This window comes from Otolemur garnettii, unplaced genomic scaffold (genome assembly GCF_000181295.1).
Source record: "Otolemur garnettii isolate 467f Iridium unplaced genomic scaffold, OtoGar3 scaffold00002, whole genome shotgun sequence".
In the NCBI taxonomy this organism is placed as follows: domain Eukaryota; kingdom Metazoa; phylum Chordata; class Mammalia; order Primates; family Galagidae; genus Otolemur; species Otolemur garnettii.
In genome coordinates, this window is record NW_003852397.1 from 45,062,232 (window position 1) to 45,087,541 (window position 25,310).

The window sequence follows — 25,310 nt, forward strand, 5'->3', positions numbered from 1 at the left end:
ATGTTATTTGTTGTATAACTAATTCTCCAAAACTTAATGGCTTAAAATGGCATCCATTTATTAACTTTACAGTTTCCATGGGTCAGGAATCTAGGCATGTCTTAACTGAGTCCTCTGCTTTAGTCTCTCAAAAGGCTATAATTAGCATGTTGACATGTGGTGTGCAGTCTCATCTGAAGCCTTGACCGGGGAAGGCTCACTCAGTGGTTGTTGGCAGCATTCGGTCCCCCATGGGATGTTGGGCTGACAATCTTAGTTTCTTGCCATCTGAACCTTTGTCACATGCAGTTTGCTTCATCAAAGCATGCAAGTCAAGAAGATGAGAGAGCATCTACTAATAAGACAGGTCACAATCTTTGGTAACCTAATCATGGGGAGTGACAGCCCATCCACATCACTATATTCTTGGGTAGAAGCAAGGCACTAGCTTTTAGTCTATTCTCAGTTGGAGGAGTTTACACAAGGGCGTGGATGCCAGGAACTTGGATCATTGGAGTCCATCATAGAAAGCTGTCTACTACACCTCCCCCCTGTACTTACTGTGATATTTCACTTGAATTTTAGCTATGTCTGTCTATACTATTCCTTTTATATTACTAATATATTTATTAGCACTGTTATGGATTTGTTTTGGTTTTATTTTATCTCTTTGATTTCACTGTGTTTTCTCAGCTATTCCTTGAAGTCCAGTTTTCTTGAATTTATTTTTTTATTAAGTTGTTACATAGTGTGACATTTGAGATGAATCTTCTTTTCCTTAGGCATGTTTGCAGAGTTGCTCTGCTGTTTTTCTGAAAAATTGTGGGTGAATGCTCTTTAACATTTTTGCCACCTTTTTCTGATGTTTGTTTTCCCCTGTGGCTGTATCGTGAGGGCTGAGGTGTTCGTCTGTGTACTTTCCTGAAGCCTGGAGGGAGGGGGCAAAGGGAACATACCAGCCAGTGGTTTTGTTCAGTAGCCTTCAGTAATGCTTGTCTTTTCCTGTGGGGTTACCTTTGGGTTATCTTTCCTATGGAAGTGTGGATCCTTGAAAAATGGTATAACCTGGTGGTTTTTCTAAATCCTGCTGAAATCCTTTGAAGGTGGGTAGAGGCTGCTATATTAAGTGTTTTTGCTTTGTTTTTACTTTACTTCTGGCTTCCTATTTATCCCCTCAGGTTGCTTCTCTCAAAAATGAGGAGTGCTGTTACTGGGAATTAATTCGTGGGATATTTTACCTCACTTTCTTTCCCTAGTGCATTCTAGGGAATGGAATTGAGGCTAGGACTGGTGCCATGCTGAGCTTTGCCAGAATCTTTCCTTTCTTTGCTTCCTACTGCTTAAGTCTATCCCCTTTTTAATGGCATAATGGCAGCTAGCTAATATTTGGGTTTTTAAAACTCTTGTTTGTTTTAGTATTGAGGAAAATCACTTGAGCTTGCAATATCCCATACCTTTTACTCAGAACAGGCTTCAGGATCTTTTGCTAAATTGTATTGGCATATAAACCAGCTTTCTCTATCTAGAATTTTTTTTCCTTCCTCTTATTTTGTTTGCCCTAAATGTTGTTGCTAGGTAAAGCTTTTTGAACACTTTAGTTCATGTTTTTCCCTACTGCTTATAGGATCAAGCCTAAACTCTTATATTTAGGTTTTCTAGGATTTTATTTCAGCTTGCTTTTCTAATTATGGTGTTATTCCCTTTCTTAAGCCTTTTTTTCTGGGTGTATTTAAATATTTTCTGCTTTCTCATAGATGGCCTGGGTAGATTTCCAAGATATGATTAATACATAATGTGTTTATATACATTATGATTTTTATACTTTCAATCTCTGAATGCCTTTCTGTAGGAATGTGCTTATTTCTAAGATCCATGTAAAAATGTGGTCTCTAGATATGAATACAGATGGCCTGCGAGCTCTTTATACTTGTTACTGGGACACTGTTATTAAGATAGGTTATATGAAAACAGCACACGTTACTCCGTGATTGCATTAATGTACACAGTATGCTATAAGAAATAATAAAGGAGATTTGAATGGAAAAAAAAAATTGGTTTAGGGAATTCTGTCCTGTTTTGTCATACTGTTAAGTCACATTGAGTTTATCAAATGTTGTATTCTAAAATTTGAAAGTTTTTTTTTTTTTTAACTTAGCATTCATCCTAAGAAATTGTACCTTAAAAAATGTTGCCCTGGTTGTCCATAGTATTGAGATTATTTTGAATCTCAAATAAGTCCTTTTATATCATATCTGTATATGCTAATCAGGCCTTTAGTGATTTCCTACAAGTCTCTATAAGAAAAAATAATTTGTAGGAAGGTAAATGCAGTAGTTTTATTATTTTTGGATTATTTTAATTCTGTATACTTGGGGTTTTTTTTTGAGACAGAGTCTCACTTTGTTGCCCTCTGTAGAGTGCTGTGGTGTCATAACTCACAGCAACTTGAGACTTCTGGGCTCAAGTGATTGTTTTGCTTCAGCCTCCCAAGTAGCTGTGACTACAGGTTTCTGCCACAACACCTGGCTATATTTAGAGCGAGGTCTCTGTCTAGCTTAAGCTATAATTCTATATAGTTCTATTTCCATTACTTTCGTCTAAGTGACAAGAGATGAAAACTGTGGGTCTGTACATGGGCTCAAGCTGAAAGGAGGAGTTGAAGGTCTGTGTTTTTTTTTTGTTTTTTGTTTTTGAGACAGAGCCTCAAGCTGTCCCGCTGGGTAGAGTGCTGTGGCATCTCAGCTCACAGCAACCTCCAACTCCTGGGCTCAAGCAGGTCTCCTGCCTCAGCTTCCCAAGTAGCTGGGACCACAGGCACCCGCCACAACGCCCAGCTATTTTTTGGTTGCAGCCGTCATTGTTATTTGGCGGGCCAAGCTGGATTCGAACCCACCACCTTAGGTGTATGTGGCTGGCGCCTTCGCCACTCGAGCCGCAGGCGCTGAGCCAAGGTCTGTGTTTTAAAAGGTATCAGTGAGAATGGGAAGCAACGGGGAGGAGCATTAGCAGGACTTGGTGATTGAAGAGGAGGCCACTGAAGAGAAGTATGAGGATGCCTAGAATTTCCTTTCAGATGATTTGTAAAACACAGTGAATCTAAACACTTTAAGTTTGAGGTAAATGGTTGTAAGGTATCTAAGAAGATAGTCATCTTTTAACACAAATTTGCTTTGAATCTTAAGCTCTAGGTTATAAAGCAAAACATACAATCTTTTAAAAGTAATTTTTTTTTAACTTGAAAACCTTTTTAGTCCTATAAAATCTGTGTTAATTTTCTTTCTAAGCCCTTTTATGTTTTGGATGTACGATTAAATTTGAACTATGGGGATTTCAAATGAAAGAAGGCGATAATTACTATATTTTGAATAACTAATGTTGGTTGGCTAAAATGAATATTCAGTTAGTGATTTTTTTTAAAAAGGCCTTTAAAATATTAATGTGTGGCTATGTAGAAAGTGCTGTAACAGGATCATCCCTTCTACTGTAACTCAGTGTATGCCCATTAATGGCATGCTTAATGCCAGCATACCATTATGTGGGGCACATAAGTAATTATGTAAATTTATTTATATAAATACATTTCAATCACACGAGCCTTACTCAGTGGTTATGTATACAAAGTTTTTTCTCTTTAATGTGCAATTGCTTTATTTTCTTACAGAATAGCTTTCTAAAGTCTTAAAGTGTAAGGTTAGGAAGTAAAATTTGGGGGAATATTTCCTTTTTTGTCATATGAAATACATTTTTGTCTTCTACGATATAATACAAACTTTTATGAATCATTACAGATATTAGATGGATATGGGAGAATTTTTCGTAGGATTTCATAAAATAAGTAAGAAGAAGAACTTGTATAGCCACATAAGAAGAACTTATATAGCCACATAGATATGCGTGAGTACCAGAAGTTAAGTATTAACCTGCACATACTTCATAAATAAAAAGAAATAAAATGCTTTAATTGTGAGTTCAGAAGCTAATGGAGACTAATGTAGGTAGGTTAAAGTCAATAAAGAGTAATTAACACCAGCAGTCCTAAATTTGTTCCAGCTATTTGAGTAATTTTTATGAATTTAGAAAATTTTAACCAGGGTTTTAAAATCGTATTTCCTTGTCTTCTTTTCAGGAAATTTGTTTGTGTTCATTGATTTTGGCAAAACAGAGGACTTAACTTTCTTAGTATATGCTGATGTGATTACTTCTGTATTTGTCATTCTAAAACTTCTGCCAGTACTCATCGCATCATGTTCACTATTACTCAAGGAACTAGTTATGTTAGAACTCAAGCTTAGGTTATTAACTGAACTCTTCATTCTTTTGTTACCTAGATAGAAGTTGCAGAGATGCTTGGTTTATGTTACTGATTTTTTAGAAAAACAAAGGAATGAGGTTTTCATACTGTGAAAAATACCCGAGAAATACTCTTAGTGAAAAATGTTTTTCCAGAGCTCATTTTTGCTCTAAGATTTTAAATCATTTTTTATGTGTGTCTCTTGTCTTCAGCCTTTACTTTCATTTTAATAACATAAAATTAAGTCCTGTCTGACAGGAGTGAGTAACGTAGGTACTTTTATGCTGGCATTAGGAGCTGTGCATTCTCTTCAATGGCTGGTGTAGTGGCTACCCGTATTGTGTTTGGGAATCCATTTGTGGGAATTCAGTTATTCTTTCTTCATGTCCATTTTCCTCATAAATAGTTTTTGATATGTCATTGGATATAAAATTATGTTATTGATTTCTTTACTCCTTTTAAGTTTTTCCCCTGTGGTCTTCCCAAGGGTCCTGCCTTGGTCATCCTATTTAAAATGCAACCTAGTATGACCCTCCTTACCTCTGTCTTTTTCCATGACTCTCACACCACATTCTAACATACTGGACAAAGTTTCTTGTCTTTCTCTTCCTTTTAGAATAAACCTCACAAGGACAAAGAACATGGTTTGTTTTACTTATGTATTCCAAGGACCTAGAATAAGCTTCATATATGGAAATGCTCAGGAAATATTTAACAAAAGAATGAATTAAGTATATAGAGCCCCTAGGTATCCGTGGGGGATTGAGTCCAGGCACATACTCTTCCCCAGGAATCTCAACCCCATGCAACTCATGTTCCACAGTCAGCACCCTCTGAATTTGTAGATTTTGCTTCCTGTAGTATTGTATTTTCAATCTTTCTTCATTTGGTTGTGGATCTAGAAGCCAGAGGTATTAAGTGCCAGCGGTATTTACTGAAAAAAAAATCCACCTATAAGTGAACTCCTACAGTTCAAACCTGTGTTGTTTCAGGGTCAACTGTATTGGGTGAATTATTTTCTACTATTGTAGAGGTTAAGAATTAGCATGTTTTAGAACAGTGGCTTTCAAACTCTTTTCAGTTGACCCACAGTAAGAAATACAGTTTAAAGTACAGCCCAGAAAGGCCCAGCATGGTGGCTCTTCCTGTAATCCACATTGGGAGGCTGAGGCGGGTGGATTGCTCCAGCTCGGGAGTTTAAATACAGCCTGAGCAAGACCTTGTCTCTACTAGGAAAAATAAAAAATAGAAAAACTAGCCAGGCATTGTGGTAGGCGCCTGTAGTCCCAGTTACACAGGAGGCTGAGATAAGAGGATTGCTCAGGTTCAAGAGATTATAGTTTCTGTGATCTATGCCATGGCACTCTACCCAGGGTGACAGAGTGAGACTCTGTCTTAAAAAATATATATATATATATATAATCCAGAGTACATATACATATGTATTTGCATAAATAGAATATACAATGTATTCTAATATTTCTTACTATATTTCATTTTTAAAAACAAAGTCTTTTCTGAAATCTAGTAATTTTCACGATCCACTAAAAAGTTTCAGGTTCTAGTTCACATTAGGCAAAAGATAAATCTAAAAATGATTTTATATAAATATAGAACCTGGTTTCCCTTTGACTTATATGACTGGAAATATTTAATTTTCATTTCAAATTGATTTTTGAGGCTACTTTTTACATTTTAGTTCTCAAGTTTCTCTGTCAGCTGTTGTTTACATGAAACTTTTTTACAGGAATTATGGGTAAATTATTTGGTAAAAATAAGCTTAAATGGTAATATGTGCAATTTCTTTTTGTATTTATTTTTTAACTTTGAGTTCATTTCTCTTGGAAGGAGAAAGAAATCTTTCCTAATATATGGGAACAAATAGGAGACAAAAATGCAAGGCAGACACAGGGTTCATTTTGAGACTTGAATAAAATCCAGGACCAAGTGGGTTGAGAACAGATTGTTAGAAATCTGAATTACTCTCTTCCCCCAGCTGTTATAAGACTTAACAGGCCTGAAATTATGCATATATTCAGCAAACTAGAACATGAAAGATACCTTCCATGAAAAAATACAATGCAGAGACTCCTCAAATGGTTGGTTGATTACCATTGTAACCGTGTAATATTTTACACTAAAACCAAGTCTTAGGAAATGACTTTTTCCTGTTTGACATAGAAAAAAATGTTGATTCTTAATTTTAAACTTTGTACATTTTGAGGAAGCTCTTTTTAGCTTAATGTCAGCAAAGCAGCTGCTGCTTGATTTTACGTTGTGAAACACTGAATTATTCATTTCCATAAACAAAACTTCCTTAGCAATTATTTAGCATTAATTTATTTCTCTTTATTTCAATTAACCCTGTTGACATTCTGTTTTGAAATTAAAAATATTCTATGTGGAATTTAACAAGACTCAGTAACAGTCACCTTCTCTACTTTCTTCTGTTTTTTATAGCAGAAAGTGTTCATATCCTGAGATGAGCTGTGTTTTATTGTTTTTTTTATTATTCTAATAAAATTTACTGATAAAGTAAAGAACAAAAGTAAAATTCTTACTTAGAAATGTCTTCTAAGTAGCTTCTTAAGACCACTCTTCTGACTTGTTTTTACCTTAATGTTTTATGCATGAGTATATATTGTTATTATCTTGAATTTTAACAATGTAAACTTATTACAAATACTTTAAATAATTATTTGTTATTTGTTAATCAGCAAATGATGATTCTTTAATAGAATAGTAGAGAAAAGTAATAACAATGGTTGTTTTGCATTTCTTGAAACTCTTCTATTTATATTTGTGAACATGGGATTAGACCCTTGAATTTTGTGCTTTCTAGTAGCATGTGGTGAGCCCTTCACCTTTAAATTCTTATTATTAGTCATTGCTTGTGGCCTCCTTGGGTGTCAGTCTTTTACTGCCATATGATATTTCCCATCATCTTTCCACAATTGCTGTTTTTATCTTTATTTTTAAAATTTTGAGTCTCATTCCGTTGCTGCTCCACTGGAGACTTTTTGTGGTCAGCAAACAATTTGTTAGCTTAATAAATATCTAGTAATTTAACATGGGGGGGAACCCCTTTATAAAGTAGCATGCATTCAAATGAAACATTCTGACCTCAAGTGCTTCTTGGAGTATGTATTTAGAGAGGTTTAGCCCCTGATACTTAATACAGTCCATGTGGGCTTAAAGGAAATGCAAATTGTTAGTTAAGGGCTCATTTTGAACCCCTGTTTTTGGTCACTGGAGGAAGTAAATGTACTATATCCAGTGTGACTTGAGGCAGCCTCAACGGACTGTGGAAGAGGATGAAGCCTGTGGAATTAAAGATGGAAAAAGTCTCCATTTAATTCCTCTGCCTCAGATTCTACAGTGCTATTTGCAGTAATTATGAAAACCTTTGCTTGTAGTGGTTGAGTGATAGTAGTTTTTGAAGGAATAACCATATGTGCATAATTATTTTAGAGTTGAAATGTTCAAGAAGGTCTTTCAAGCAGATTATACAGACCATCATCAATCTTCAACAGGAGCCCTTATGCAAATGTTTTGTTTTTCTTCCATGCAGCATTTTAAAACCAAAGCTAGCCATTTAGAATTGTGAGATCTTTACATAAAACAGAAATTCCAGCATAAAAAAAATATATATATATATATTATATATATATATATGTACACACACACACATGTATCTTCAGATCTGGTGATTCTATTCCTGCAAGGCAAACAATGATTTGGAGTAAATTAACAGGTGTACCTTTAAATATGGGGCATGTGTTGCATTTGTTTGTTACAGTTTTTGTGCTTGTACTATTAATTCATTATTTATTTGTGTGTGTATACCCACACACACACACAATGCACACACACACAAGAGGGTGCCAACAAATGTATACCCATTTTAACAAAGGAAAAAAAAACTGTATTAAAATTGTAGTACTCAAGTAATGTTTGACTGCTCCAATTACAAGAGATTCAACATATGATATACAAGATAACAAATGTTATCAGTATATTGAGTATTACAATTTTAATAGTTTTTTTTTTCTAAGATAAGTAACACTTATTTAATACCTGGTTAATACCCTAGTTTGTGAGTTTTAGAAATAGAAACTATATATTGTATATATAGCTAACTATTTTAAATTTCACACAAAATTTATGGGCACCCTATATTTTATATAAAATGTATTTTTATATATTATGTATACATAATGTATAATAAAGATTACATAAAAACACGATGCAGTTTGGTACTAAGTATGTGTAAATTGTACTATTATTTTCAATTCTAATAAAGTGTATATTTCACTGTGATTTTTTTTTCTTAAACATTTTAAAATTTAAAAATTTTCTGGCATTTTCATCTGAGTAATTTGGTTTTACTCTTCTCCATATTAAATTTGAAGGGGTTTTACTCTTCTCCATATTAAATTTGAAGGGGATTAAGGAAAAAAGAAGAGGAAAATTATACCATGTTCTGTTTAGCAATAACAGTTAACAAATATAGAAGCATTTTGTTATTTTTGGATTCACTCATTTTCCTATTCCACAAGGATGGGTCAGTATGTTCTGCGTTTTCTGGAAGGTCATACAGAAATAATTTGGTTGTTTTTAGGTATTTGCATACTTTTTGGAGGCATTGGTGGTGAAAAGAGTGTTATATAAAAAGAGCTGTTTCTTTGCCCATCTTATCTGTGCCTGAAAACAAGCCTCTTCTCTGAGAGTAATCAATCTTTAATAAGGCTGTACTCCTAACTACTTGAGCTGATAAATAGTGAGGTTTGTTTTAAAGAAGTCAAGTTTATTTTATGTCAATTTTCTATTTGCCCTGTATAAGATATATTTAATTACTTTACTTCATCTCTGTGTTCAAATTAATCAGATTCTGCTACATATTGGTGCTCAAATTAGAATAATTCTTTAATCAACTGTGTTATCCATTCCATGGTAGACTAGAATAGAAAAGCTACTCTTGGCATATTGAAGATGCATGCATTTTATTTTGTATTGTAATTTAAAAGTAAAATCAGAAATATTGATTTCTACTTGACTGGAGAGATGATTTAGTTTGAATATCAGTCTGATCTTAATCAGGTGAGAATTAATTGAGTTGGAGGTATTAGATATTCAGTGATGTTAACTGAACCATGATCAATCTAGAGAGAAGCTTTCTTTTGTACTATGTTAGAATTATCAAATAGCTCATGCACTACAATGTAAAATAATCTCTTCATGTTTATCCTTCTACTTTCTTGTCTCATTAAATGCACCACTAAATTCATTCTATACACAGACTAATCTTTCAGTAGCAAGCTAATAAATCACAATTAAATAGAAAATTAAAAGTGTAATAATTTTGTCATAAAATGTTATTGTTGTCAGAATTTTATCATGATGTGTTTTCTAGTGCCTAGTTTTAAAATGAAGTGACTAAACCTCTTCTTTCCCTGTATACCTGGGACTTTAAAAAAACGCAAAAAAAAATCATGGTTTTACTTTTTTTTTAATGTTCAGCATTGCAAGAATAAAGTGAGCAATAGAGAATTATTTTAATGTTTATCTCCAGAAGTAAAAATAGAATCTGTAGCATTGTATTGGTCTGAAATGTGGCATGGGCTTTTCATTTATTTTGAGAGTGTGATAGCAATATCATAAGTGTTGTGAAAATATAAATGGTGAGATAACACCTCCATAGGACTTGCTCTTAAGTAGTAAAATTGTAAAGTCTTTAAATAAACTGCAGCCAGAATTGAAAGGATCGATTTGCCTTGTTAATAGGGATACTACACTTATTAAATGTCTAATTAAATTTAGCATAACATGTCTTTTATTCTCCTTTTTTTTCTCTTTAAAACTGGGAGTTTGGATCTATTTATTAGGAAGGTAGCACATGTTATCATGGTCAGATTTCTTCGATTTTGGCATTTGGTGTGACTGTGTTTAAGAGAAAGCCAGTAGTGTGACTCTTGCTAGTGTCATTTTACCTTGGAGCTGCACTCTTCACCAAAACTGGTATAATGGGATCTATGTAGCTGTATATTTTGTGCAAAGGAGTATCCAAATTTATATTTGAGAACAATTAGGATTTAGTGAAATTAAGCGATACATACAGAAACATCCCTAGAGTGTGATGAACAAAGATTTCTGAGTAAGATACTGTGGGTTCCCCACCTAGTTGTTGTTTAACAGCTATTCAGGGAAAAGGGCTGCTTAGGAAAAGAAAAAAGGGAGCATGAGCGGCTTTTTTATTCTGTTCTTCAAAGCCAAAGTTCCTCTTATCTAGATTCTACTCTCCTTTCTCCTGTAGCCAAAGCTGTTTTTTTCTTTCATTTCCCTTCTTTTTCTTTCATTCTTTTTCTTTCTTCTTCTTCTTTTTCTTCTTCTTCTTCTTCTTTTTTTTTTTTTTTGCATTCCATTTTATCAGTTGTATAGAGTACCAGAACCTAGTGTAAGTGTATTTTTCAATTCATGTCTTCTAGACTGCCGGTTTCTGCCTGTGAGACAACCTTGGTTACCTGTTCCTTCAGTATTCTTCCACAGTCATTTTCTGCTTACAGACACACACACACAGCATACATATGTATACATGTGTGTGTGTTTTCTCAATAGAAATGATAGCATTCTATAATATACTCTTATACAGCTTAACATTTTTACTTTAGGTCTTGGAGATCCTTTCTTATCAGTGTGTTACTTTTTAATAGCTGCGTAGTATTTTGTGGTATAGTATTAACACTTCAACAGTGGGTGTGACTGTGTTAGATTTGATGGTGCTGCCAGAAGCCATGCTTGTGTAAAAATATCATTTGCTTTAGATGAGAAAAGATAGGAAGAAAAGTGGCTAGTGATTTGTTTTTCTCTTAATGATTCATTGCTAATGAAAACCTATTCATTTATTTTAAAGAATGAGTTCTGTATAGTTGTTTTTGTATTTGAAGTGGGTGAGAATTTCGACTGTGATTGAATTTGAAGAAGCTATTATTTCTATGGTTTTTGTTTTAAAGGGAGATGGTAAGCTGTTTTAAAATAAATTAAGTAAATAAATTTGAAAAGTCAGCATATTACTGGGAGAGTAACCAGGATTTGTCTGGAAACTGCATCCCTTAAGGAGGCAGCAATATTCAAATTGGTTCTGAGCCAGAAGAGAAATAATATGAATGTCATTTCTTATAGAAGAGGCAGCATTTTTTCATGCTATAACCCTTCCCCTCAACATCCCCATCAATGCAGACATGATGGAACTTGCAACCTTCTGAGATGAGGAGTTTTCTGTTAACATAAACATTTATTTTAAATAAGCAGATGGAGTAGGAAGGACTTCTGAATTAAGAGTTTAGATAAAGTGACCTCTAAGGTCTCTCCTACTCACCTTTTCCATTCCAGAAGTCCAGAATAAGGCAGCTGGGCCTGTCCAAGACCCTTGGTGAGTGGTTAATGGTCCCTGTAGCTCAGAGTGGGTTATAAAACCACTTGTAAGTGTATAAAGTTCAACAGGTTAGTTTCTTACTTGCATTACTAAAAATATTGATTCTACTTTTGTTTTCCCTTTTGTGGTGGGGGGGTGGGGTGGGAGAAGGCAGAGCAGCAGCTTCTGAGAGGTGGTGAGAAATTTTAGAAGTCTCCAAGTTCAGAAGTGTATACAGTTCTTTTATCAGTTGCTTTAATTATTACCTGTGAACAAATAGATCTTTAAACATTAGAGACTGTGGGGAACAAAGAGAGAATATATAAGAAAAATACATGGTATAAACCAGATTCATTCACTTACCTTTCTCTTACCTTGTCACTTTCTAAATCTTATATCTTGGGCATTGTAAATAATACTCATGGATTCCACTAGTTAGGGAGACTTGGAGTGTCTCTACCATATGGTCGTTTTTTTTTTTTAGAAGACAGGTGATTTGGTACTTTCTTAGGCTACATACCGGCCTGTGCTTGTATCTACCTTTCAAATTCTGGTAGTGTTTAAAATCTGAAACAACAAAATTCAGCATTTCATTATATACAGTTTTGAAAAGCTACTTTCTAATGAGTAATATCCTTATTTAAATACTTAAAAATATATTTTATAGGGATTCTGAAAAATGGGATATGGAATCAGAGAGTTGAAGTATCGGATGTAATTTTATATGATTGCTAAGTTAAAATTCAGCAATAAGATCAACCTTACTTTTCCTGTGGCAGTGATAGAATGTGCTGAGCCAGTGCCACTTGCTTCCTGGGTCTCATTTGTGACGTCATGGAAGTTAACTGTCTGGGTTAAGTCTATTCTAGGCCATGGGAATTTCTGCTAGGTATAGGGATTTTTGAACAAGTGGGATTAAATAGTTATACATATTTTTCAGAAATTAAAAAGACCTGGTTCTAAGCTAAGTTCTATGTTATACTATGTGACCTTAGAAATATGACATAACCTATGTAAAGCTCAGCTACTTCATCTGGCAAATGAAGACATTACTTGGGGAAATGTCAAACCAAGCAAAAGGCCTCCCCAAATAAGGCAGTTTCTTCTAATGGAGAGATGAATTAAGAATGATTTAAGACCCTGTTCAATATTATTAATATGTTTTTCCCCTTTGTTTTTCCAGACATCATCTTTGTTCCAACTACTTACTATATAAGCTAAGTACTCCTTGTAGGAATTACATTTTAATCTCATTAAATTTATATTCTTAATACACTGAGATAATGACTTTGAGTATCCCCTTCAAACTTTTAAATTTCTATTTAAACCCCAGTTTTATTCTTTTTAACTTTATGTTTGGATAGATTTTGAATACAGCCCTAAAAAGATCATGAATTTCATATTATGAAGCAATAGCCACATTATTGCCGTCTACCTGTTTTCCTCTGAGCTGAAGCATGGGGAACTAAAGATGTCTAGAACTGTGTTGTCTGACATGGTAACCACTAGACACCTGTCTATTTTAATTAAAATTTCTTAAAATGAAAAATTTAGTTATTCAGTCTCAGTAGTCACATTTCAGTTATTTATTAATCACATGTGACTAGTAGCTACGCTATTGGAAAGTGGAAAGAACATTTCCATAATCACAAAGTTTTAAGGGACTAAAGAAATTTAATGCAAGTGATATGTATAATTTTAAATTTATACTAGTCACATTTTTTAAATGTAAAATTAATTTTAAAGGTAAAATCAATTTCATTATTATATTCTAACCTATCCAAAATATCTTTTCAACATGTCATTTAAAAGTATTTTTCATCCTAAACTCTCAAAATCCAGTCTTTCTTTTATACTAATTACACTGTAATTTAGATTAGCCACATTTCAAGTGCACAGAGGCCACAGGTGACTAGTGGCTACCATGTTGCCCAAAGCATGTCCAGAGGGTTACAAACACAGGTTGACCTAATGATGATACAAGTATTTTGTAGTGTTGAATTCTATTATGTGTCGGAGGCCACTGTATTATAAACACATTGAATTATGAACCATATTTTATATTTAACAAACACTTAGGGAAATAACTACCTAGAGAACAGAAAAAAAATCTACATTTAATACATCAGAGATAAGAGGCAAGAATTTTTGTCTGTTCTTATCCCCTTCCTTGTGCATTATGTGAAGTAGGTGTGTTCCTGGATGATAGTATGACTTAAAATTTTAACATGAAAACTTTTCACTCTTCCCCTTAGTAGTTATCTCAGCAGTGTCTGACAATACTGTCCTTCTTTAGCCCAAACGATTTCAGAAGAGACATTTATCTGGTGGATGTCTTTTATTAATATTAGTTTTTACATTTTAAAATCATATTCAACTAATTTATAGAGTAAAGGGATAGTGACTTTAGAAATTAACATAGGAATTTAAACATAGTAAACCCAAATTTTATTCCATGTTTTGTCTTGTTTTAACAATTGTGTACTTAAAACCGTCAGTGTCCTTTGAATGCATCTAACTGCGCATCATGAACTGGATCATAACTATCTTGTAGATTCTAACTCCAGATTTCTACTATCTCTCTAATCGATTCTGGTTTATAATAGATCTTTTGTTTGCATCTTTAAAATGCAGAATTTTGGAAAACGTTAATGACTTAAAAATCAATTGACCATACATGTATGGTTTATTTCAGTAGTCTCTATTCTCTTTCCATGGTCGATGTATTGACTTTTTTATTGTCAATTATGCTGTTTTAATTATTGTAGCTCTGTAGTATGCATGGAGCATTACAACAGTTTTGAGATACGCAAAAATCAAGAAATACAAAATCCAGACTGGTTGCAGTGGCTCACGCCCATTATCCTAGTACTCTAAGAGGCTGAGGTGGGTGTCTGAGGAGGCTGAGGTGCTCACCCACCCAGACTGATCTCAGGAACAAGAGCAAGCCTGAGCAAGAACAAGTCCCTGTCTTTAAAATTAACCATGTGTTGTATTGGGTGCCTGGCAGCTACCTGGGAGGCTGAGGCAAGAGGATCTCATGAGCTCAAGAGTTTGAGGTTGCTGTCAACTGTGATGGAACAGCATTCTACCTGGGGCAATGGAGTGAGACTCTGCCTCAAAAAAAAAAAGAAAAAGAAAGAAAGAAAGATGAAATTTTCATGGGCAGAAACAAAGGAAGCCCTCCCAGCAACACTGATAAGCTGAGCAAATTGAAACTTGCACATACGAATCAGAAGGAGACACGGTTGACCGTGTTCTTTGGACATAAAATATTGGACCATAACCACAGGCTGTCTCAAAACTTTTTTATTGAAGTAGTCTGGTATTTCAACTTCGCTGTTTTTGCTCACAGTTGCCATTTTGGCCATTCATGGTTTTTTTGTGGTTCTATATGAATTTTAGGATTGCTTTTTCTCTTTCTATGGGAAATGACATTGGAATTTTGATAGGGGTTGCATTGAATCTATAATTTGCTTGGGATAATATGGGCATTTTAGCAATATTCTTGCAATTCATTGTGAAAACTATCAGAATCAAAATAGAGCCAAATAAGGCTCTGTTGAATTGTAAGGCTCTGCTAAAATATCCACACTATCCAAAGCAACTGTAGATTGACGGCAATCCCTATCAAAATTCCCATGTCTTAGCTGAGTGTGGTGGCTCATGGCTGTAATCCTAGTACCTTGGGAGGCTGAGGTGGGCAGATCCCATGAGCTCAGGAATTTGAGACCAGCCTGAGCAAGAGTGAGAGACCCCATCTCTACTAAAAATAGAAAAATTAGCCAGATGTGTGGCAGGCACCTATAGTTCCAGCTACTTGGGAGGCTGAGGCGAGAACATCTCTTTAGCCTAGGAGTTGGAGGTTGCTGTGAGCTATGATGCCAGGGCAGTCTACCCAGGGCAACAGAGTTAGACTCTGTCTCAAAAAAGAAAAAAAAAAATTACTGTGTCTTGTTCATAGAAAGAGAAAAAGAAGTGGAATCCAAAAATGAACATGATGAACGGTCAATGCAATTTTAAGCAAAAAGAGCAAAGCTGGAGGTATTACCTTGCCTGATTTTAAACTCTGTTAAAACCTCAGTCTTATAAAAAAAAATTACTTCTGTGAGGACATCTGCCTGGCAACTGCTGTCCCATTCTTGGACTGACACCATACTTCTTATTGATCCTTGTAGCCCAAGATAATTATCTCAAAACAACTTATGTAATCCTCATTTTTGCTTTTAAAAATACTTATCTTCTTTGGCCTCCCTGAATAGTGCGACATGTTCCCATTGTAATGCCCACTGATGCATAAATAGCTTTTTCTGTTAGAGAATCTCCCTCTCTGTGATTTAGATTTGACACCATGAACATGGGGTATCTTTCCATTTATTTGTAATTTGTTTCTTCTTAAATTTTTTTCATTAACGTTTTATAGTTTTCAGTGTGTAAGTCTTTTTCTTCTTGGGTAGATTTATCCCCAAGTATTTTATTACTCTTTTTTTAGCTATTCTAAATGGAATTGTGCTCTTGATTTTTTTGGTGGGGGGGATAGTTCATTGTTAGTGTATGGAAACTGTACTTGATTTTGAATGTTGATTTTGTGTTCTGCAACTTTATTGTATTCATTCTAATAGCCTTTTTTATGGAGTCCATAGGTTTTTTTTTTAAAATATGTAAGACCATGTCATCAGCAAATAGTGACAATTTTATTTTTCTTTTCTTATTTGCATGCCTTTCTTTCTTTCTTTTGCCTAATTGCTCTGGCAAGGATTTCCAGTATATTGACAAGATGTAGGCATCTTTGCCTTGTTCTAAATCTTAGAGGGAAGTCTTTAATTTTTTTACCATCAAGTATAATCTTAGGTGTGGGCTTCTCAAATAATGACCTTTTTTTGGGTTGAGGTACATTCTTTCTATACTTAATTTGTTAAAGTCATGAAAGAATATTGAATTTTTAAGTAAACATTTTTTTTGGCATTCACTAAGATGCCTTTTATTCTGTTAAGGTGATGCATCACATTTATTCATTTGTGTATGTTGATCCATCCTTTCATTCCAGGGATAACCACTTGATTATGGTAGATGATCCTTTTAATACATGTTGTTGAATTTGGTTTGCTAGTATTTTGTTGAGGATTTTTATCTGCATGTACATCAAGGTTATTGTCCTTTAATTTTCATTTTTTATAATGTCCTTGTTTGGCTTTGGAGTCAGAGTCATCATGTTGGCCATGTAAAAAACTGGAAGAATTCTGTTCTTTAAAATTTCTTGGGTGAATCTGAGGATTGCTATCAGTATTTCTTTAAATGTTTGGTAGAATTTGGCAGTGAAGCCATCATGTCCTAGGCTTTTCCTTTATGGGAAACTTTTTGTTACTGATTCAACCTCTTTATTCATTATTTTATGTTCAGATTTTCTATTTTTTCACGATTCTTGGGAGGTTGTATGTGTGAAGAAATTTATCCATTTTTCCTAGGTTATCCAGTGTGTTGGCATATAGTTCTAGTAATCTCTTGTGTCCTTTGTTTTTCTCTGGTGTCAGTTGTAATGTCCCCTTTTTCATTTCTGATTTTATTTATTTGAGTTTGCTCCCTTTCATTCTTAGTCTAGCTAAAGAACTGTCAATTTTGTTTAACTTTTTCATAAAAACAATTCTTAGTTTACTTAATCTTTTATATTGTTTTTGTACTCTGTATTTTATTTATTTCTGCTCCAAACCTTAATATTTCCTTCCTTATGCTACTTTTGGGCTTAGTTTGTTCATCTTTTTCTAGCTTCTTCAGGTAAAAGTTCTTTAGCTAAAGGAAGTTATAAATCTTAGCTTAAAAATATTTTACATGATAACTCTTCTTTAGTACATTCCTCATGAATAGTGTTAAACCTACACTACTTTTGAGCCCAGGGCCTCATAAAGCTTATATAACTCATATGTCTTTTAATCTTTCTTGATTTAAAAAAAACAAAAAAACAAAACACTGTGGCCCCAAGGAAAATAAATTCTTTTTTCTAATGTGACAGTCACTGTGTTAATTTGTTCGGGGCTCCCGTTCTGGGCTTCCATAACACCCTTCCTGCTCTTACCCTATCAGAGCAAGTATCAGTCTCAGCTGTTAGCATTTTTTAATTGTCTGTCTTCCTCAGAGACTGTTGCTAGTTCTCACAGAGTAGGAACTCTCTCTTACTCAACATGGTGACTCTGGCATTGCTAAGCACATAGCACCTCAAAAATGTTTGTTGAATGAATGACTGTTTTATGAGCCTCTAGATAAATACTGAAAAGCAATACGGAAATAATTATATATTTTGATTTATTGAATAAGCTCGTACACATGAGGCATTAATTACCTCATTGGACAGTGCCTACTATATAGTAAACACAATGAATATTAGCTATTACTGTTGCTATTATGAAGATAAGAAGATAAGTGATTTTTTATTTTTTATCTTAATTTGGTAATTAAAGAAAAAAATGAATACAAATTTTACAAATAAGCTTAGCAGGATATAGAATTCCGGGCTGAAAATTATTTTGTTTAAGTTGATTAAAGGTAGATGACCTTTCTTGAAGGCTTGAAAAGTTTCATTTGAGAAGTCAGCAGTCACCTTGATGGATATGCCCCTGTAGGTCAATGGGCACTTAACTCCTTGCAGCTTGCAGAATCTTCTCTTTTATCTTGACTTTGGATAGGTTCATGACAATGTGTCTTGGAGAAGCTCTGTTTGAGTTGAGATGACCTGGGGTCCAATATCCCTCTGAAAGGAATGTTTCAGAATCTTTGGTGATATTTGGGAAATTTTCATTTATGATATCCTCTAGTAGGTCTTCCATTCCTCTGGGATCTTCTTCTTCCCCTTCTGGGATACCCCTAATGAAGACAGATGAATGGCTAATAAACATTTGAAAAAGTGATCATCAGAGAAATGCAAATCAAAACCACCCTGAGATATCACCTAACCCCAGTGAGAATAGCCCACATCACAAAGTCTCAAAGTTATAGATTCTGGCATGGATGTGGAGAGAAGGAACTGTTCTTCTACTTTTACACTGCTGGAGGGATTGCAAACTAATACAACCTTTTTGGAAGGAAGTAAAGAGAATCCTCAAAGTACTCGAATTAGACCTCCCATTAGATCCTAGAATCCCATTACTAGGCATCTACCGAGAAGAAAAAAACCCTTTTATCATAAGGACATCTGTACTAGACAGTTTATAGCAGCTCAATTTATATCGCCAAAATGTGTAAACAACCTAAATGCCCACCAATCCAGGAGTAGATTAACAAGCTGTGGTATATGTATACCATGGAATACTATTCAGACATTTAAAAAGATGGAGATTTTACATCTTTTGTATTAACCTGGATGGAAGTAGAACACATTCTTCTTAGTAAAGTATCACAAGAATAGAGAAGCAAGATTCCAATGTACTCAATTCTAATATGAAGGCAATAGATGATCTAATACAAGGGGTACAGTAGGGAAGGGAATAAGGGATCAGGGAGAGGGAGATGGGACGGTCATGGTATATGGCACACCTGTAGCGGGCAAGACACAATTAAAAGAGAGACTTTACCTAACAATTTCAATCAGTATAACCTAATTATTGGTATCATCAATGAATCCCAAACAATTAAAAAAACTTAAAAAATTAAAAAAAATTACAAATAAATCATTTCTTTAATGTTAAAGTTACAACATGATCTAGCAATTTCCCATTTTTAGTATTATTGATTTTTAAATATGTGTGTACCAGGAAGAAGCCACCCTTTCAGTGTATATCTCTTAGAAGAGATGCTCATCATTTTTGCATTTATGGTTATCCATTTGAACTGTTAGATTTATAGATCTCTGAAAAATTATCCATGGGACTCTTTTTTTTTTTTTTGACAGTGCTTATTTGAAAAGACTCACTAATGAAACACTTTTTCAGTTTACTTCTGCTCATCCTAATTTGCTTCTCATCTAGTCCGGAATTTATTTATAATATTTGGTTTTATCTATAGGTTGGATTGGATTCTTTGCAAAAGTCAAACTACTGGGATCATTGACACAGGGGTTGCAAGGAGATCTGTAATTGTGTTATTAAGTTTTATAAATTAATGTATATAAAGTAAGAACGTTATGAAATACTCTTCATGCTGTTAGTTATACAGAATAATGTGCTTTGTGTCCCATTTAGCTATAGTTTCCTTTAGCTGAGTAGTCATTGGAAAGAAGAGGACAAAATCCTGTCTTCATTGTCTGTGCTTTGGTTCAGGCCTTCATTGCATCTGAAAGTGGTGATCTCAAAACTGAGGGTCACCTCCTGTTGTCTTCAGGCACTTTTTACTTCACAGCTTCTAGAAGGAATGATGATTACTGAGAGTGGCACAACACTTAGGCATTGTCTACAGGGACCTGACATTGGACTGTTCACTACGGAAATCTTCACATAGAAGATAGCTTTTCTTGAGAAAGCTTAGTTTTAGATTTTAATTTATATTACAGATTTAAAGCCATAGATACCTTTGTCTGCAGGGAAGTCTTACTAAAACTTGGCAATATAGACCTTCTCCAAATTTTATCATTTTTAGTCCTATATTTAAAACTTCTGTTATTCAATAACTGATCCAAAGATCTTTTCCACGTTATGTTTAAAGTACATGCCTATGTTTAATCTTACTCAGTTTTAAATAGTGGAATAGATTTGTATATAAAATTTACATCTGTAGAGTTGTTAGATATATATTTAGGATAATTTTTATATATTTCCTACTATGTTCTTTAATAAGCAGGACCTCTTGAATGTTTTTCATTTAGATTAATTTCAAGTTCCATATTGAAACCCATTAAGATGATAGTGTATTTATAGGTATATGGTCTATTGTTTAAGTCTTTTAATTTGGCATGTTTTAACATTATCATCTCTTAGTGAATGCTACAGTTATTAACTAGATAAGTGCATTTGCAAAACATGTTTGAAACTGCCTGTGTTTCAAATAGCATATTTGTAAAAATATAAAAGAATAGGGTAAAAGATCAAGCGTCTGATGTTTCTGTAATACTTCCATGTGCAGTTATTTCTCCATCGTATTTATTTTTGGTTCAATTAAGGAACCTTATTATTGGGGGTTATTTAAATATTAAAATAAATGAATTGAAAACAAATCATTTCAGTTCATTATTTCTGTTACTGCTTGTACGTGTAGGCTCTCAGAAAGTTTTCATATGATAGTAAACTGAAAATTTTATCAATTACTTGCATTTGAATATAATATGAATAATTATTTTATGTCTTTTATCTTAATTAGACAAAATTAGGAGAGGACTTTATCTCTGTTTTTTTCCCCAGATGATCCAAATTTTATTATAGTTTCACAAAGAATGTTTTCATTAATAGTGTATTGTATTAAGTGGTTTTTTAGAAACATGGAAAGTTTACAAAGGAAAGATATACAAACTCGTATTCTTGGTATTTTAAATGAAAGAGGGCTCACTTTTTTTAAACTTTGGAAAAACTTTTAACAGTGTCTCCACATACCTACTCACTGCTTATATTCATTTTGCATTAATTTAAGATAGACTTAATTGAATGAAATTTTATTTTTATAGTCTTTAATGGTAATTACGTTATTGATGTACAATTTAAATAGTGATTTCAATTTTTGATTGATACATGAACTCTTTTTATATATGAACTCTTTATCATTTAACATCAAATTGAAAGATGGAGGCAGTTTAAATTGTATGTATTCCAGAATACCATTTTAGAAATCAATTCACAATCTTGGCAACATACTATTATGTGACTGTATGCTAATGTAGGATGAGGAAAAGATCCTCATTAAAATCTTGTCACTAAACAAGTGACAAAAACTTTACGAACAGCTTGAGGCTTCAGGTCAGTCATAGTTACTCCTGAAGAGATTTAGACAAGTGTGAAAATATTTAGATTGTGCCATTATTGTGATCAGAACACATAAATGCTATTTTATATCACTTCCCTACTGAGGACATTTTTATTCATATTAAAGAAAACATATACACAATTTAAAACAAAGCAATCCTAATCATTCTGTTGGGAATTTCTCAAGTCAGTATAAGTATTAGGTTTGTTAAATTTGGAAAGTAGACTTTCAAAAATAGCCATTGTGTTTGTGTTTTTCTGAAAAGGATTGGGGTTTGGTCAGCAGGTTTATTTGTATTAGGCAAAATTTGTGATCCAGTACTCTTTCTCCTTGACATTACCTAGGTGAACTAGAATGATGTGGGTATAGTGAGGTGACAGTTGAGGGTATAGTACAGAGGAATTCATCACCACTATTGAACATGCTAATTCTCTTAAGGAAACTATTAGCCAGATTTAGTCAATTATGGATTAGCTTTATGTACATATTCCCTTTGAGGATTGCCCATGTCTTAATTTTTATTGGAAATCATAATCTTTGCTTATACCATGTATAAAGATTGATACTTATAGCATTATGCTATAAGTAGAAAACTTAAGACATAGGAGTAGATAGGCATTCCAGAGTGAAAGTTAATGGCGTTCTGGATAGCCACGTGGTCACTTTAAAGTGTCTCTGTTGATAATGAGTGGGCTGTAAGTCTGGTCTGATTTTTGAATTGTAGAGATCCATAGTCAAAAAGGCACAAAGGAAATTCTCTTTGTTTGATTTGATCTGTGTACCCAACCCACTTGCAAAAAGAAGAACAAGAACATTTATAGCTGGAATAAAGAAGAAAAAAAGCAGATACCTGTTTGTGTCCAGAGTCTGATAGGCCAGGTTGGGAGCAAGAGAGCCACTGGTGGGAATGCGGAGACTAGTGAACAAGAATCTAAAGGAAGCTAATTCTGTGTTTCTTTGAAGGGCGATATTACACATCACTCATAATTTCATGTGATCACATATGTTAAATCATTTGAATTAAAGTTACTTCTTGTGTTTTCTTCTTGTACCTGTTCTACCTTTTTTTTTTTTCCAATATAGCTATGACGCAATGAGTGGATACAAGTACCCAGCCTGTCCTAGCAAAGCCAAATTTAACATAACTCAGTTATATTTGATTGCTTATGGTTTAAAAATATCTTTTGCATATTATAGGTATGTATCCTCACAAAGACTCCTGAAATTACCTGCTTGCTTTAAGATAAATAAAGAATTTATATGCTTTCTCAGTAGCTGTGAAGATAACACATAGGTCAAGAAAAGAAGGAATCTTGATAATTTCTTATTTGAAAAGTTGTAGGGCAGTGCCTGTGGCTCCGTGGGTAGGGCACCGGCCCCATATACTGAGGGTGGTGGGTTCGAACCCAGCCCCGGCCAAACTGCAACAATAAATAGCTGGGCATTGTGGTGGGTGCCTGTAGTCCCAGCTACTCAGGAGGCTGAGGCAAGAGAATTGCCTAAGTCCGGGAATTGGAGGTTGCTGTGAGCTGTGATGCCACAGCACTCTACCAAGGGTGATAAAGTGAAACTCTGTCTCTAAAAAGAGAAAGAAAGAAAGAAAGAAAAGTTGTAAAAGATACATAAACATAAATTTTTGGCTACAGTTTCTTGTGAGGATGATGTAATATTTTAAGATCTGACATGGAAATGGTTGGTTACTTACAGCAGATTAGAGGTGGCAGAGCCAGAACTAGAGCAGCCAGTGGTGAGAAGGCCCAGAATAGATCAGAAGAATAGCTGCAAAAAGTGGGAAACAAAGTCCTATGGAAGGCATAGACAGGACTGAGTTTGACCCAAAGCAAACACAAGAGATACAGAGTGTCAAGTGGCCCAGCTGTTTGTGGAGTATGGCATTAGGGTTTTCTGGGTTGGTGGTCATGAGGAGGCAGGATACCAGAGGGGCTAGTAAAATTTAAAAGGTAAACTATCAGAATGGAAATTTAACAGAAAGCCATCTGAAATTTTGGGGGCATCTAGAGCTGATGAGAATGAAATTGGGGGGGGGGTGCGTCCTGTTGTTAGAAGTTAATGTCCTATGGCAGGGCTGTATAAAAGAAAGGGAGGATGGGCACAGTGACTTATGTCTGTAATCCCAGCATTTAGGGAGGCTAAGGCCGGAGGATTGCTTGAGCCCAGGAGTTCAAGATGAGCCTGGGCAATGTAGTGAGACCCCATCTCTATAAAAAAATAGAACAGTTACCCAAGTGTGATGATGTATGCCTGTATTACCAGCTACTTGGAAGGCTAAGGTAGGAGGATCATTTGAGCCCAGGAGTTTGGGGCTGCAGTGAGCTATGATCGCACTGCTGCATTCCAGCCTGGGTGACAGAGTGAAACCCTGTCTCTAAGCAAAAAAATAAAAGAAAAAGGAGGGTATGCCTTGATGCCATCAGGTGCCTCGGCAGGTATGCCAAAGAAAGTATCACTTGCTTTGCCATGCACTGAGGAGAAAAGCAGAGACTGGACACCAAGATACTGGTGTCTGGAAACAATTCCCCTATGATTCTTATTTTTTCCCCTAGAATATATAATCATGCACTGTATAATGACCTTTAGGTCAGTAACAGACCACATATGTAACAGTAGTCTCGTGAGATTACAACAGCGTATTTTTACTGAACTTTTTCTGTATTAAATATGTGTAGATACACAGATACCATTCTGTTATATAATTGCCTGCAGTACTCAGTACAGTAACATGCTGTACAGGTTTAGAGACCCAGAACAATACACTATACTATACAGCCTACGTGTGTAGTAGTCTGTACTATCTAATTTCGTGTAAATACACTCTATGATGTTTGCGTAACAATGAAATCACCTAATGATGCATTTCTTAGAATGCGTCCCTGTCATTAAGCAGGATGGTCTGTCTCTACTACCTGCTCAGTCTTTACATTTTATCTGTCTCTCTGTGAAGACTCCTCCCTTTGTCTCAGAAGTCCTCTCTCTCTCTCCTCAGGTCTTATTTATTTCTACAAAGTGAACAACATTCATCTTATTCTGCCTTTTACTAGTATACATGTCTTTTGTTGAACATTACCTTGTACTAAGTGCAATCTAGTTAATAGATGACGAATGAATATTTTAGGTTTGTTAAAATTATATTGGTGTAGTCGGGCCAGTGGCTCATGCCTGTAATCCCAGCATGAGGGAGGCTGAGGCGGGTGGATTGCCTGAGCTCACAAGGTTGGAGATCAGCCTGAACCAGAGTGAGACCCCATCTCTCATCTCTAAAAATAGCCAGTGTTGTGGCAGCGCCTGCAGTTCCAGCTACTCAGGAAGCTGAGGCAAGAGAATGAGCCCAAAGATTTGAGGTTGCTGTGAGCTATGATGCAATGGCACTGTACGAGGGAAAGTGAAAATATTTATATGTATAGGTGTAATGACAAGTAATTTTTTCCTTCTAAATATTTTATTTCAGATTTTACCAAATGTTGCAAAAACTCTGGAATCCTTATGGTGGTGAAATGCCGTAAAGAAAATTCTGCATTGAAAGAATGTCTAACTTCTTAGTAAGTAGTGACCTCAGTGTGTGTACTTCCTTGAGTGTGTGTGTAGGTAAGGGTATGTTATCATATGTAACATATTCTGTACTCTGTACCTCCCCCTACCAAATACATTATATTTTTGGCTGAGTCTAAAGTTCCAATATGTTGAAGATTATTCTTAAGAAAGCAACATATTTATGAAACTCTTTTCAAGCTACAT

The 25,310-nt window shown here is 34.7% G+C and overlaps 1 protein-coding gene across 1 annotated transcript in view; it reads left to right on the forward strand.

Annotated features, from left to right (window-relative positions):
• Positions 1 to 25,310, forward strand: part of CMC1 (C-X9-C motif containing 1) — an 82,475-nt gene that overhangs the window by 53,954 nt on the left and 3,211 nt on the right. The window contains exon 3 of the mRNA XM_023513844.1: positions 25,024 to 25,114. Coding sequence (XP_023369612.1) covers positions 25,024 to 25,114 — 91 coding nt within the window. The remainder of the gene's footprint in view (positions 1 to 25,023; positions 25,115 to 25,310) is intronic.